The 14,823-nt window shown below is 43.9% G+C and overlaps 2 protein-coding genes across 2 annotated transcripts; one reads left to right on the plus strand and one right to left on the minus strand.

The window, feature by feature from the left end:
* The first annotated feature begins 1,075 nt into the window (after positions 1-1,075).
* LOC125519689 (TAF RNA polymerase I subunit A) lies at positions 1,076-9,045 on the plus strand. The gene is made up of 9 exons (XM_048684421.2): positions 1,076-2,196; positions 2,296-2,427; positions 3,664-3,743; positions 4,976-5,391; positions 6,013-6,197; positions 6,309-6,394; positions 6,576-6,709; positions 7,627-7,926; positions 8,610-9,045. Exons 1-9 carry the CDS (start codon positions 1,468-1,470, stop codon positions 8,792-8,794), a joined length of 2,247 nt encoding a protein of 748 aa, XP_048540378.2. The 5' UTR covers positions 1,076-1,467; the 3' UTR covers positions 8,795-9,045.
* A 1,053-nt stretch (positions 9,046-10,098) lies between these two features.
* LOC125523744 (spindle assembly checkpoint component) lies at positions 10,099-13,571 on the minus strand. The gene is made up of 8 exons (XM_087537960.1): positions 13,368-13,571; positions 13,097-13,266; positions 12,935-12,997; positions 12,741-12,760; positions 12,603-12,647; positions 12,005-12,093; positions 11,261-11,400; positions 10,099-10,705 (listed from the first exon to the last, which is right to left on the minus strand). Exons 1-8 carry the CDS (start codon positions 13,456-13,458, stop codon positions 10,361-10,363), a joined length of 963 nt encoding a protein of 320 aa, XP_087394086.1. The 5' UTR covers positions 13,459-13,571; the 3' UTR covers positions 10,099-10,360.
* Positions 13,572-14,823: the final 1,252 nt, after the last annotated feature.

Below are 14,823 nucleotides of genomic sequence, written 5' to 3' on the forward strand. Positions count from 1 at the left end.
CCCCTGCCATAACTGCCTATCTCTATTCTGCTGATATATTTGATTGAATGCAGGAGTATACTCTTTGTTTCCGCCAGTTACTGAAGTTCCCATCTGACTAGCTGCATCTTGCCTGCCCTGGTTATGAAATCCAGGAGGAGCTGCTGGTCTACTAGTCCTGATAGGTGGTAAGTTGTGTAGCCGCATGTCTTCTAACTGCTTTGATTTCTCCTTTTATGCTGCTAGCTGTTTCCTTGTTCCGCTGTGCCCACTGTTTTTGCAATTTTCTCCTTGCTTAGAGCCAATGGACTGCACCTCGTCTTGCAACTTGGACACCTGAACTTGCATCTCCATGCTATCCTTCTCTAAGACTGCAAAATCTTCACGAATTGCCAGCATCTCTTGCAGATCCGCATCATCATTGCCTTTGCTCGCCCCATCTCCTTGATTCGAGGTGTGGGTACAAAATTTTACCTCTGGATCACCAGGAACCCTTCCCAAACCTCGAATCATGCCGCCGTTGCGATCCACGCCTCCCTAGCACACGGATCAATGCTGGAACACGGAATTTTACTGCTCGAGCAGTGTGCTCGAACAACCGTTTTCGCTCGGCTAATCTGTGCCAACCAACCGCTCCCCACTACCAATGCCACCGGAAAATCCTACCGCCGTCGTTGCTCACGGAGAAGGGTGGGAATCGCCGATCTGGAATTTTTTCCCCATCGGAGCGTGTTTCTGCCGAAGAACTATGGCTCATGATACCATTTGTCAGGACCGATCTAGACTTATGCGAATTTAGCAAGCAAATCAAAGAAATTTGGGAGCGGGGAAATCTCAGATCTGGATGTATTTGCTATTGATTTAACTTTGAAGTATCCCGTAAGCCATCGACGCGAATTCTGTAAGAGAAAAGACAGATCACACGCCAGCCACATCCCGGCTGGTTATATAGGCGAAAGTGATTGACAAAGTGAAAAGTAACAGTAACTACTACTGTATAACGGTACATTTAGGAAATCAACGGCTCTCGACGAAGCGGTAAGGCGTGGAGGCATCTCAGTCGTTGGATAACTGAATCTCATCGACACCTGCAGGTTCAGGCCTGACACTAGATTAGGAGCGGGAGCCAGCGTTTTCTGGAAGCCAGATAACCCTAGCGCCGGCCGCCGCCGTCCCTACCCCGTCAGGTTGTCTCGCAGCCGCGCCGCCTCCTCTCTCCCCTCTCGGCCATCGACCCGCCGTCTCCCCGTCGTTTCCGGCGCCCCCCGGCTGCCTCCATCTGCACCTGGTGTGCCGAACGGGGCCCAGCTCCTCGCGAGAAGCTATCGCGCGGAGTGCGGCGCTGGAGCCACAGATTGCACCAAGCCGTGCGGCCTCCGAACAGGGCGTCTCGCGGTAGCGTCTCCGCTCCTCCCGGCCGCGCTCGCGTCTCTCCTCCGCCCGCGCAGCTCACCTTGCGGCCGTCGCGGTGAGCCTCCGCCTCATGCTATGGCGCGGCTGCCGCTGTCGCCATCTCCACCGGCTTTCACCCCCGTCAAGGAAGATCCCGACGTCGGCACCACCGCTGCCGCTCGCACTTCGCGCCCACCGCCCCGCAAGAAGCGCCGCCGGGACCACCTTCCGGTAACCCCAAGCCAGCCGCTGCTCACGCCCCAAACTATTCTGTCCGGGATTTCGAAAACCGATTCCTTCGATGTCAAGCGGTGCGGGGAGCTGGACCTAACGCCGATGACCGTGCCCACCTCCATAAAGAGCGAGCCTGACGCCGACGACGGGGCTGGCAAGAATGCAGGAGGGGAAACATTGCGCGCACAACCGCACAAGAAGCGCAGCCGGCACTGCCTGCCGGCAACCCCAATCCAGCAGCCCCTTTTCACTCCCCAAGCTACCCCGCCGGGCATTTCAAGGGCCGATTCCTCTGTGGATAAGTGGAGCGAGCAGCCCAGCGCAACGCCGACTACCACTGTCAAGCGTGAGCTCGATGCAGACGCTGGCAAGGACACGGGAGGGAAGGTGGTCCGGAGACGACGCCCCTACCCTCAGAGGCCCATTACAGAGCAAGCCCCCACCATGTGGGCTAATCGTGGACGCCTTGGCCGTCTCCTCCACAGTCATGTTCGCACGCACCAATGGCGAGATGCTGCAGGGGTCTTCTCCGTGCTCCTACCTGGCATCCAGCGCCCTGACTCCTTCGAGGAGGTCCGCAGCATTTTAGTGGTAAGCAGAACATGCAGGGTGTAATTACTAATTTTTATAGCAGCTCATGGTTTTGGTAAAGTTAGTGTTTTCTAATGAAGGCTAGTTGCTCGATTGAAGGATGCGATGGATATTCATAGACGCCTTGTTCAGGATAGTGGCAACCATGGGAGGAGAACCTACTACCACCGGACGCAGAAGGTTTTTGATGTTTGGATACAACGGCTAATGTGGTTGCCTACTTCTGCAAAAGTAAGTTCCTAATTTGTTGTCAACTTTTAGACTAATACAATGTTAAATTAGTTAATTATCTTATTCTTATATATACCATGAGTAAATTTGTTAATACAACCATATCTGAACAAACACCTGAAAATGGAACCAGGGTTTTGTTATAATCCGTATTGTTACCAATCAGTACTATTCAGAGCCTAATTGGATAAAAAATGTTTCCGGGAACAACATTGAATTCCAAATCCAACAGGAATTAGGACTGTTCATTTGTTTGGATATAAGCATAGTAGCATACACATGAAAGTTCCTTATTATTGTACCTTTCGTTGTATTTTTGTATGAACTTTATGGGGAAAGGGCATTTGCTGTGAAGTCTGGTCAGCAATCTTCTGCTAACTTGTGTCTATAGGAGTGATACCGTTGCTATAGTAGAGATTATTGAAGCCCATCTGGCATGTGCGCATTGCCCTGTAGCCCGCACAACTGTGAGCTCTGCCTTCTGATGCACCTATATTTTGTTGCTACCTGAACTGTCTGCAGTTGCTCAACACCAGCTGTATTTGGTAAAACCATGGGTGGTCCTTCATCAGTAGAACAACATGAACTTAGGGTGAGGTAAAAGCTGACACAGGGCAGAGGATCAAAGTGTATTGTAGTACTCCTGTTTATGTTCTTCAAAAGTATCCTACATCTGTTCTTTTGTTTTGGGATTCTTATATTCCAAACGGCCTATTTTTTAAGGCGACGCCTTACCGCCTTAGGGAGGGGGGGCGCTTTGGCGCCTAGGCGACGCCTAGGCGCCCAAAGCGGTCGATTTTCCAAAGCGGAGGGGGAGCGCTTCGACGCCTAGGCGTCGCCTTAGGGACGCTTTAAAAACATAGCAAATGGCCCTCTTTTTGTTGAGTTCGAAATCACAATATGCAGTTTTGTGCACGTGTGTTTTTATTCTGTTGTGGCTTGCTAGTATTTTATAGTTAGGTTGGTTGCAATTTAAACTTCTGCATGCCATGGCAAAATTGGATTCAGTTGATCGGAAACATTGAGTCATAACTTCGTATGTTCATAGACTCACCTGAATACTAAGGTCATGGGATTAGCTTAATAAAAAGATCATGTTGTACATCATAGTCTTCAGTTCTAATTGTGTTCTGTTTTCTGTATTACCTCTGATCTAATCCTTTTTATTATACGGTAATAGATGTACAAACATCATGCTCCTTTGTATTTGCTAAACCCTGTTAATTTGTTTGGCAGAAACACATGGTTAAACTCGAACTGGCTCTATTTTATCTTTCACAAGGCAAGATCGACGATGCACACAATGCAACAAGAGTGTGAGTTACCGGCACAGTCTGTTAGTGTTTACATCTGCCATGTCTTGTACACATTTTTTGATATGCCTTTTCTTGGGAATACACTGATCTGTGATAGGCTTATAGCCATGTCATCTTGTTTGTTGTTACAATTTACATGCCTAATTCATTTACTTCCTTAATGAAACCAAGTATAAGTCTATCATGTTAAATCCAAAGAAATTGTTTTTTCACATGTTATCAGGCAAGGACTGTATTGCCTGCGAGGTACTAGGTAACTTCTCATTAAGGATACAATCCATTTTGGTCCAGGTATTTGTTACATAGTAACAGGTTGAACCACCTTTTTGTTTTTGCTCAAAACATTCCACTTTGAACCACATTTAACCATTTCAGATTTTGAAGTGGTTCTGACATGATTGCCCCATTTGTCTGGGTAGTGTGTCACTCGCAACTTGACACATTGCAGGCCAATTGGGACATGCATCTCACAGATACTCTCTGACATGGCATAGGCTAGCCGGCGATATGACAGAGGCTAGCTAGAGATGCGATGTCCATCGTGGCAGAGGCTAGCTGGACTGTCCAACGTAGCAGAACTTGGGTTACCAGAGAGCAGTAATAGCTAGCAGAGAGCGGCTGTTGGACCTTCGGTTAGCCTCTGCCACATCGGATGCATGTTTGCAAAATGTACGCCACAGTTAGTCTTGCGATGTGTCAAGCAATAGGTGACTGTTACATCACCCTGATGAGTGTGACCATCACATCAGAACTAATTCAAATGCTAAAGTGTTTTTCAGAGTGGAATAATTTGTGCAAAATCTGCTTCAAAGTGTCACCGAAAACTAAATGTGGTTCAAACTGTCACGTATCACAAATATCTGGTCGAATGTGGAATTTATTCTTTCATTAACAGAAGTAGGCACCCAAATTCAAGTACATGGTTGGTGGTGTACACTCTCACCTCCAGCCAACTGAGTGGCTCACGACACATTTGTGTGGTATTCATATGCGTCAATCTAGGAAATTTTTTATGATGATGAAAGGAATCTACAGATAGTACAAAAGTATGCATTTGTTAAATGCATACATTGTGTTAAGATATGTGTAGCATCTTAATTCTGGTAACTAGAGTACTTTTCAAGTGTTGAAGCTTTTGGATGATTTAGTTTCTTGTTTTAATTTTCTCTTCCACAGACATGTCTTGTCAGCACTGAGATAAAAGAATTGAGAGCTTCTATTCCTTTTTTCAGCCTCATCGCGAAGGATGGACTACAGAAGGAACCAACTCTAAATCTGATACATGGCTTGATATCATATGATAAATGGTACTCTGGCTTGCCCAAAGATATGCAACTTGAGAGATTTGATGTGTACAATGAATCATGCAAAATTTCTATGTCATCCAATACCTGTGGAGAAAATGGTCTTCAGGATAGTTCAGATGACAATTGCAGCATTGATGTTGATGATGCCAGTTTTCCTGCTTGCTCTTCAGAAAGTTCTATCAATAATGGGAATATAGACAAAAAATGCAAGATTCCCAAGAAATCTCGTTCTGTTTATCCTGTTAAGGAAAACGATTCAGTAGATTCACAAGTGAAAGAGGAAGTGGTTTCTGCAGATTTTCGAAGCGTATTTTTTAATACCTCTGATGCCCCTACCTGTGGTTAGTGACTTTCCATCTACTTCTTCAAGATGTTCATCTGTTTTTTCCCTTCCACTAAGTACTAGGTAGTTTCGAGTTCTGGGGATCTGTAGAAAAATGACACTGAGTGATTACATTACTGGAACATCTAGAGCAATCATAAAGAACCACTGGTTTGATGTCATATACCTTCTAATACATTTTGTTTTTCGACCATCCACTTCTATTTGATAGCAATACTGCAACCAGTTTTAGCCTTTATTTACTTTTATTTGATGCATCTGGATCCAAAATATGAGAGTATGACATGAATTTTCAAAGAGGTATATAAACAATGCTTGACAACTCTTAAGGTTTGTTACTTCTTTTTGCATCCGGCAAGTCAGAAACAGATTTTGATGAATGCGCTGGAAGCATCGTGTAGATTTATCCTTCTTTTTGTTAGAGTTGGATCGATCCTTCATCGTTGGTAGTAATGTATTGCATGTACATTATAGCTTCGTGGCTGTCCCTCATCAGATCAACTAGCCTCATTAATCTGAGCAACCGTTTGTCCATTACTTTTGTTATCTTTATCAAGCTTGTTTTATAGCTCCGCATAATTATGTATTAACATGTTAGATGTTATTATGGTACTTGAAGGGTTGGAACAAAGCTTGTTGCCACTATGTCTAAAGCATGCTGCTGGGACTTCAAGTGATTGCTTTGATTCGTACTGGAAGTACAAGTCAACACCTAATGCCTTCTACGCAGATGCAGAAAGATGTCTAAAAGTGGCTCTTCATTCGTCACCACCAGTAATGGCAGCCTTATTGCCATTAATACAGGTACTTGTCTATCAAACCAGTACCCCATGTTTTGCATATAACCATACAATTTCTTGTATGGATTTTGTTTTCATCTGTAGACCCATTTTAGCTACCTTTACTATGGTGTAGATTCTCCTGCTTGGTGATAAACTGAAAGATGCACTTTGTGAACTTGAGAAGACCTGCCGCAGTTCTACTACAGCGCTTCCTTTCAGGTTGTCAAGCCATCATGTCGTTGGTTATCATTTAAAGCAATTTGTTATCTTAAATCTCATCTCTCATTTTATGTTTCTAAAACATCTTTTGACTATGGTAGTTTCTGTTTTTTTGTTCCTTGTCTGTACTGATATAAGCTGTTGTGAGCTAAGTGGCTGAAGTTTAGTTTTTGTAATGCAGATTGCGAGGCAGACTGCTAGAGTATTTTGACCAAAATCAAGTATCAACTATATCTTCTTGCTATGAGGAAGCTTTGCAGAGAGATCCTACATGTAGCTACTCGGTTGAGAGGCTAACTGAAATGCACAGAAAAGGTTTTGGCTGAAGACTTTTTCTCCCATGGTGCTCTACTATTTGATCAATTCTAGTTTAGTAGTCGACTCCTTACATTGGTACTGCTACATACATTCTAGAAGAAAAAAAAATTGGTATCAGCAAAACTGGACTGAAGTAATGAACTATTTCTAAAGTCCATATTTCCCCTGCAGTTAGGCCATTTGTCACGGAATAAGATAAACAAATGGACTATTGAGGAAAGAAGTGTTAAATCGATGTGTTGCTATTACTCCAATACCTACCTTTGACATCACTGAAACCTGCTGTATGGGAATTATAGTGGTTTACGCTAAGGTGTTTACTTGGACTGGTTTCATCAATTGGAAGGTCTAAAGCAAAGGGTTTTAGAAGTTAGTGGTGGCTGGTTGGCACTATAACTACTAACCTTCTCTTGTGGCACTAAATTCGGTATAGAGAGTGGAAATATTGCTATCTTGTAACTATGCTCTTGATTTCATCACTGGAAAAGTAACTCGAAACTACAATCCCGAAGAAACCGAATTATTCTTGCTTGTTGCATGTCAAGTATTCTAGTCTCAAGCAATCCATACAATTATTACTGATACTGGTCATTTTATTAGTAAAGTAGAAATGTCATTAGATTGTTACATCAAAACAGAATAGTAGAGAAGATCGTGCATGAAGTATTTTACAGGACATCGTAGAATGTAAGCATGTTGATCTTTCTATGAAGCCATTTTTGTGATCATCAAAACAGAATATTAGTAGTGATATCACTATCAGAAGAAAAAATGAACTTCAATGCTACTCGTGGTTTCCCAGTTTCTAAAGTTTATTACATTGCTTATCTATGCGAACTTCAGAAATGTTAACGATTTGATTATTTTGCTAGTGGCAATGGTTACATTTTCTTAACCTGTTGTTGGTTCCCCAGGATATTATAATACCACCCGACTACTTGAGAGAATTGTTTTGCATCTAGACTGTGTGAACGGGAAGCCTTCCATCTGGGAGGAGCTTGTATCATGCTTCCTTCGGCTTTTTTCTGATCGTACTACTGACTACGAGGATTGTATTTCATGTAATGTTGAAGGAGATGCATCGATTGATGCTTTTAGTAGTCTTTCTTCAGTCTTCTTTGAGCAACATACGAGGGAATCATGGAAGCTCCGATGCAAATGGTGGATGAACCGTCATTTCAGCCAAAACATCTATATGTCAGAAACTGCAAAAGGTAACTGCTTGTCCCTCTCTAACTCAATTATTGCTGAAATGCAATCACGTGGTGCTCCCCTTCATTTGATCAACTTTGTCAGATAGTAAATGCTAAGACTACATTGATATAGGGCAATCTCTAGTCCATTGGCATTTAAACTCGTGGTTTTCTTGGCAGCCCATGTTTAAAAAAAGTTGACGGGTATCTGTATAACGTGGACCCTGGCTGGCCCAGTTTGATATTAGATTTTGTTGGTTTATAGAACTGGCATACCTTATTACAGCAGGATAAGGCTATCACTTGTTAAAATATTTTTTAGGTAGCTGTTAGTAATTGCCAGGCGTATGGTGCAATGCCTTCACCTTGAAACGATCATGGCATCACGGGGTTCTCCTGTATGGGACAAGACAATGCTATGGAGTTAAACGTACTAAATTTGGCCCTTTGTGTTTTCCATACCGATAAAGAGCTGACTACAGATATTAATAACTGTAATAAAATATCTATTGTGCAATATAGAAAATGAATATATGTCAGCTACACCAGACTATTCTGTGCGCACTAAATTCTAGGCATTCATGATTTCTTTCTCTTTTTGCAACTTCCATTTTACTCTCAGATGCATGTCCCCCACTTGGCACGATTCCAGTTGCACTGCTGTGTTGTGATCACAGATAATGACGTCTTCCGTGTTGTTACAGGTGATTGCAAGCTCCTCGCTTCCAAGGCATCTTGTGCTTCTCACATGCTTGGGCCTGGATTCCCATATGTCAAAGCAGCCAAGAGCTATCTTTCCAAGCAAGAGGCTAAGCATGAATCCGGATTCTTGTCCAGTAACATGGAAAATTCTGTCAAGTTATTACAAAGTTTGGAGAAACTAACGTGATGACTCCGTTTAGTTCAATCTTTTCTTTTTGATAGGGTAGTTTATGTTGTTGTATAATTTTGACATATAGTTTTAGCGTCCTTTGCGAGGTTAGTTTCTGTAGAGCGGGAGATCTACATCAGTGCATCCCAATATTTTGTGTATCTGGCGATTGTGAGAAATATCAGGATCAACAGCGGTGTGTCCCAATATATAGTGTACTACTAGTATTTGGCACTTGTTAGCCACTGGTCAACAACTTCTGTTGTCCCCGGTGCCCTATTTGGACAAGTAGCAAACGAAGTCGATTTCACTCCCAAGGCTTAAGAGAATGTAAGAGCAGAGCAACACAGTAGAAAATGTTGGGGGTGAATGTGGAGTTGGCAGCGATGGAAAGCCTCACCCTAGACCTGCATTGGTCACTCCTTCCATTGACGATGGAGACCGACTGTTCTGAAGCGGTATCCATCAACGCCTAACACGTCGCAGTATTCATCCAGGGTTCAGATATTCATGAATTTGTTGAGGAAAGGAATGTATCTATTGTTAAGATAAAGGGTGTGTCTGGCACATCTAGATATGTTCTAATTATTGCACATCTAGATGTGCTCTAGTTATTGCACATCTGAGTGAATCAAATATAAAGAGAAAAAGAAAAAAGAGAAAGAAAATATTGGGTGTGTCTAGGGCACATCTAGATGTGCTCTAGTTATTGCACATCTAAGTGAGTGAATCAAGCATAAAGAGAAAAGAAAAAAGAGAAAGAAAATATTCACACGAATCTCAATGTAAAATCAATGACATATGACTTAGATGTGCAATACTTATGGCACATCTAGATGTGCTTTAGCAAAACTGGAAAATATTCACACGAATTTCAATGTAAGATCAATGGCATACGACTTAGATGTGCAATACTTATGACACATCTAGATGTGCTTTAGCAAAACTGTAAGATAAACCACAAAGCCAATTCTGCGAGTCATGGCCTAGTAAGGCTATGTACTTCCTCCGTCCAGAAATACTTGTCATCAAAATGAATAAAAAGAAATGTAACAGAGAACATCTCTTTTTATTCATTTTGATGACAAATATTTCCGAACGGAGGGAGTAGGTGAAAGCAGCAGTGTGGATTCATAACTTTCCACCGGAAATTGCCCCTGCTATGATCTCTGATTGCGTCTACTGGAGTATTTTTGCTAGCTAATAGAAATACTCTTTCCCTGCAAAAAAAACAAAAAAAAAGAGAAAACACAGAGGATTTTGTGCTTGACCAATTTTAGTCAAGAGTGCTCGTAAACCGTTCAGATCACAATACCGGACAGTGACAGCAAAGAAACAGATACAAGACGTGTATTCGTACTGATCACTGAAAATTTTACGACTGTGTCCCAGCGGTTTCGACAGGCACTGCAGGTCAGGTAATGCAACGACAAGAGCTAACCGCTCGCCAAAGTACAGCCGGCTAATCTAGGGGGGTTTTATCGTCCACAAACAATCTGATCCGTGTCACTGATTTACTGGGAACTCATACCAGGTACCAGCCCTGCCGATTCGCAGCTACCAGCGTGCTCTCTACTTCTCTAGTTAGTTTGCCACCGCCGCTGCCGGTGCTGCCTCCTCCTCCGGCGCCATGTTGTTGGTTCCGCAGCCAGGGCATATGTAGCGCTTCTGGAGCTCCTCAGCGAGTGAATGGTGCACATTCTCCAGTTCAGACACGCGCTTGCGTCGAGTCAAGGAAAGCTTCCGCAAACACACACGGATGAAGAAGCGGCAGGAACATATGTACATATAAATAATAGTTGCGCAAACAAAGTGATTTTTAGACAGGTGAAAAGGATATCCTCCGAGCTCCTGCAACTTCTTCGTCTCTTTCATCACAGCCTCCATAAGAGCTCTCTTTGCTCGCACATCAGCCAGTTCATGACGCAGCTGTAAAACAAGGCAACAGTCTTGAGAGAGCTGTTAAAATTTATGTCCATATAAAACGTCAGACAATGCGCATTCCTGCAAAAGCAGCGAACTGAATACATAAAAAAAGCAAGTACTGCTATATTCTTGTTAAAATTATGAGAATCGCTATAGCTTGGAAGTTGGAACTATAGTTCTCACAATGCAGCAGCAGCATGTGAAAAAAACCCGCAGCAGCAGCATCTGCCTCAGTACGTGCATGTTAGCCCCGTACGGTTGGAATTATGGTGGTCCTAGTGTTTATCATACAAATGTCTTTGGAAACATTTAGCACAACAAATATTTATCAGCATAAACTACTATATTTCGCACCGTGACGAATAGCATTGGCATTATTTTCTTTGACTTTTGAAAAGGATAATGCAGATAATACACACATGTCTAGCACATTAGTTCACAGCATGTAAAACTAGTTGAGTGATACACGGAGAAAACCAAACAAGTGTATCACATCCATTGAATAGTTGAATAGTTAATAAATAACACAATATTGGGTGAAAGAATGGAGAGAAGAACCTTTTCAAGTTCAAGCAGGTCCTTTTGATACTCTACCTCCAATACATGCACCTCAGCATTCATCTTGTTCATCTGATCAACCGAATCTGTCAACATACCTTCTGAGTCCATAGTTTCATTCATGTCGCTCACATTTTGACCTGCCAAGGTGAACATTTCAGTCCAAGAGGAAACAAGTAGCAATATAGAGCACAGTACTTTAGACAGGAGATTCATAAGGGCAAATGAGAGAAGTATCATGCAGCTCATACCCTTAGCACATTGCAGAGCACATAATTAACAAAATGATCGCAGAAAAACAAAGCCAACAATAGCTTGCCTTACAATAACAGAAATTATATCTGTAAGTATATGTACAACACAGAATGAAACACATTTCCAGCTTACACAACACCGAATGGAACACATTTCAAGATTCTTTATCTTATTAAGCAATCACATATTTATCTTATTATGGAGGATAGAATACAAGAGCAGCTTATCAGCCATTACATTATTATGTGCACCCTTACTCTTCTACGCCACAACAAAGACATAGATTGATCTAGCTAAAAATAACAAGCTTTTGGGTACAGACATAATAAAGAACAGCACAGAAGTACAACTTATAATTCCGGTTACCCTTCAAACTATGCAAAATGAATCAAACAGAAACAATATGGGAACTGCAAAATTACAGGAACCCTTCTTAAGGTATTCAGGAACCGAAAGTGTTATGTATGCACTGCGAGTTGGCGTCCTTACCCTCTGCTGACTTGCCTTGCTTACCATCTGCTGATGGCGGTCCAGAGCACCTCTCTGCTAATTCTGCAGAAGCCTTCTGTTGAAACTGCCTGCAGAGGAGGAATGAAGTTTATCTCGAGATAATTAGCAAATAAGAAACTTCTAATGCAAGTTTCAGCTAGCAGGCAAAGAAAATATACCAAGTAGACATAATAAAAAAAGAAAAGGTAGAAAAGTGATTCTGTTCGACTATTCTGAAGAATTAAACAAAACTTAGTAGTATCCCTTGACACTATCTTCATAAGGTTATAGCAAAGGATCTTAATAATGCTGTCCAAAATATCACATGATTACCCTTACTGCAGGTTAATGTGTTAAAACATATTCAATGTTCTATTTCACGGATCACTGTAATTTCGAGATCCACATATATATCCCTATTCGATCCCTCACTGTAGTTTGAACATAGGCGAAGTACTATGCCAGACAATGGCATGGTCGTTTATATATAGTACCAAAGCAAACAAGAGATGCAGCCCAAGCCACAGCTGAATAGCTGATTGCATATCCAGGGAACGACATGTAGTCAGTGCCGGCAAACCAAAAGAATAACACATACCTTATCCTTGCATTCATTTCAAGCATCTGTCTCAAGAACTCCTCTCTGAAACAACCAGCGCAGGCGCATGTGTAAATTAGTTGATATGTACTGGAGCACAACAGAAACAGCACGATAGACAGAGTCCATCCCACTCACCTCTCGATGTCCTCCGTGCTCTTTGGAGCCATTTCATCGAGCACCAAAAGCGCAGCCCCGCCAGTTCCAATTCCAATCACACACACACACACACACACACACACACACAACACCAACACACAAAGCGCGTCATATTTAAGCAACAACAGGCCAGGATCCTAACTGAACCCGCTTCGATTATCGAGATTTCTGACCTTAAGCGCCTCCAGTTCAGAGCCCAGCTTCGCGATCTCCTCCTGGAGACGAGAGATCGTCGCCTAAACGCACCACGACAACACGTCGAACCAAATCAGGCGAACTGGCACTGAACGGAGGCACGATTCACACGTTTCGGGGCGAGGGAGATGGGGAGATACCTCGAGCGCCTGTATCGACGCGTCTGCGATGGATGCCTGCACCTCGCTCCCGCGCAGCTCCGTCTCTGCCGCCTCCCGCGCGCGCTTCGCGGCCTCGAGCTCCGCCGTGGCCGCGTCGGACGCTGAGACCACGTCGTCGAGGCGGCGCTTCAGGCCCGACACCGTGCGCTCTGCACTCGAAGCGGCGGCGGGCTTGGGTTAGCCGAGGACGCGAAACCCTACGGTGCTACAGGGGTGGATGCGGCGAGGCCGCGGGGAGGGGGACGCTTACCGCCGTGGGACTTCTCGGCCGCGAAGTCGCGGATGATGGATAGGAACTGCTTCTGGGGCTCGCCGCCCGCCGCCGACGCCGACGCGGCCATGGGGAGGAGAGGAGGAGAGGGCGACGATTGCGGGACGTTCTTCTGGAAGGTTCTGGAACTCGAGAGGGTTTTGAGGGGGGCGGGAATGGAGCTGGCGACTGGTCGTGTTGGACAGCTGGAGCTTATAAGACTACCCACGGTAGGAGTAACATGGCTAGTAACACTACACATATCTACTCTCTCCGTTTCATATTAGTTGTCACTGAAACGGATGTATACTAATATGAAACGAAGAAAGTAGATAAAATAGATGATGTAGCAATCAATAAATAAAGAAAGAGAGGCATGTGGTAACATAGCTAGTTACTACTAGTATGAGTAACATCACACATATTAAGACCCTATTTGGTTCATAAGTCCTAGGACTTTTTCTAGTCCCAATTAAAAAGTCCCTAGTCCCTAAAAAGTCCCTCCCTGTTTGTTTTCAGAGACTAAAAAGTTCCTAGTCCCTTCCTAAAAGTTATTAAATGACCATGTTGCCCTTACTATATAGAAAAATAACAATCAAACAACATCATGGGATGGCGGGCCAATGGATGCATGGAGGGACATTGTTGGAAAAGTCCCAAAAAAGACTCTTCTTGATTTAGTCCCAAATGCCTAGTTTAGTTCCTAAAAAGTCCCTCCCGTTTGGTAAAAAAGTCTCTGAGAGGGACTTTTTCTAGTCCCTACACAAAAAAGTCTCTGGAAACAAACACCCCCTAAGGCAATATGAGTCTATATCCTAATAAATGAAGTGTTGCATGTTACCACACATATGTTACTCCTCACTATAGATGTAGTAACATGGCCATGTTACTACTATATGTTACTACCGATTGTGGCTAGTCTAAACCCTCGGCAACCACTCTATTTTGTTTTTCCTAAAATCCAAAAGTGCGCGCGCGCGATTTCGACTTGCCGAGCGGCCGAGCGTGGACCGTCTGATGTGATCTTACGACAGAGTCTAGGGTAAGTTTTTGTCAGATTGTGTCGTGTGTACCGGTCCAACCCAAACCAGTCTCATCTTCCTCCTCTGTTTCCCCCGCCACCACACACAGGCAGGGAGGTGCGGACGCGCGTGTCCACTACTTCCGGCGACCGGCCACCGGAGTGTGCCGCCGTCCCCCGCCCCTCTCCCGCAGAGGTCGACAATTTCTCCCCCGACTTGTGGCGCCCCATGGGGACCTGCAGGTAGGTGGTCACCTCCCTCCGAATCCATCGATCCAGAAGGCTGGGAGTGAAGGAGAAGGGCAGGGCGGCCGGATCTGTCGTGGCTGTGGGTGGAGGACACGCGGTGGTGTGCATGCATCATTGTAGACAGGAAGAAGGGAGCACAGATGAATGCATCACGGTGGTCTACACGCGGCTATGTGTTCGTGGTGG

Source organism: Triticum urartu, chromosome 7A (assembly GCF_056163025.1).
Source record: "Triticum urartu cultivar PI428250 chromosome 7A, HENAU_Tu73, whole genome shotgun sequence".
Classification (NCBI taxonomy): Eukaryota; Viridiplantae; Streptophyta; class Magnoliopsida; order Poales; family Poaceae; genus Triticum; species Triticum urartu.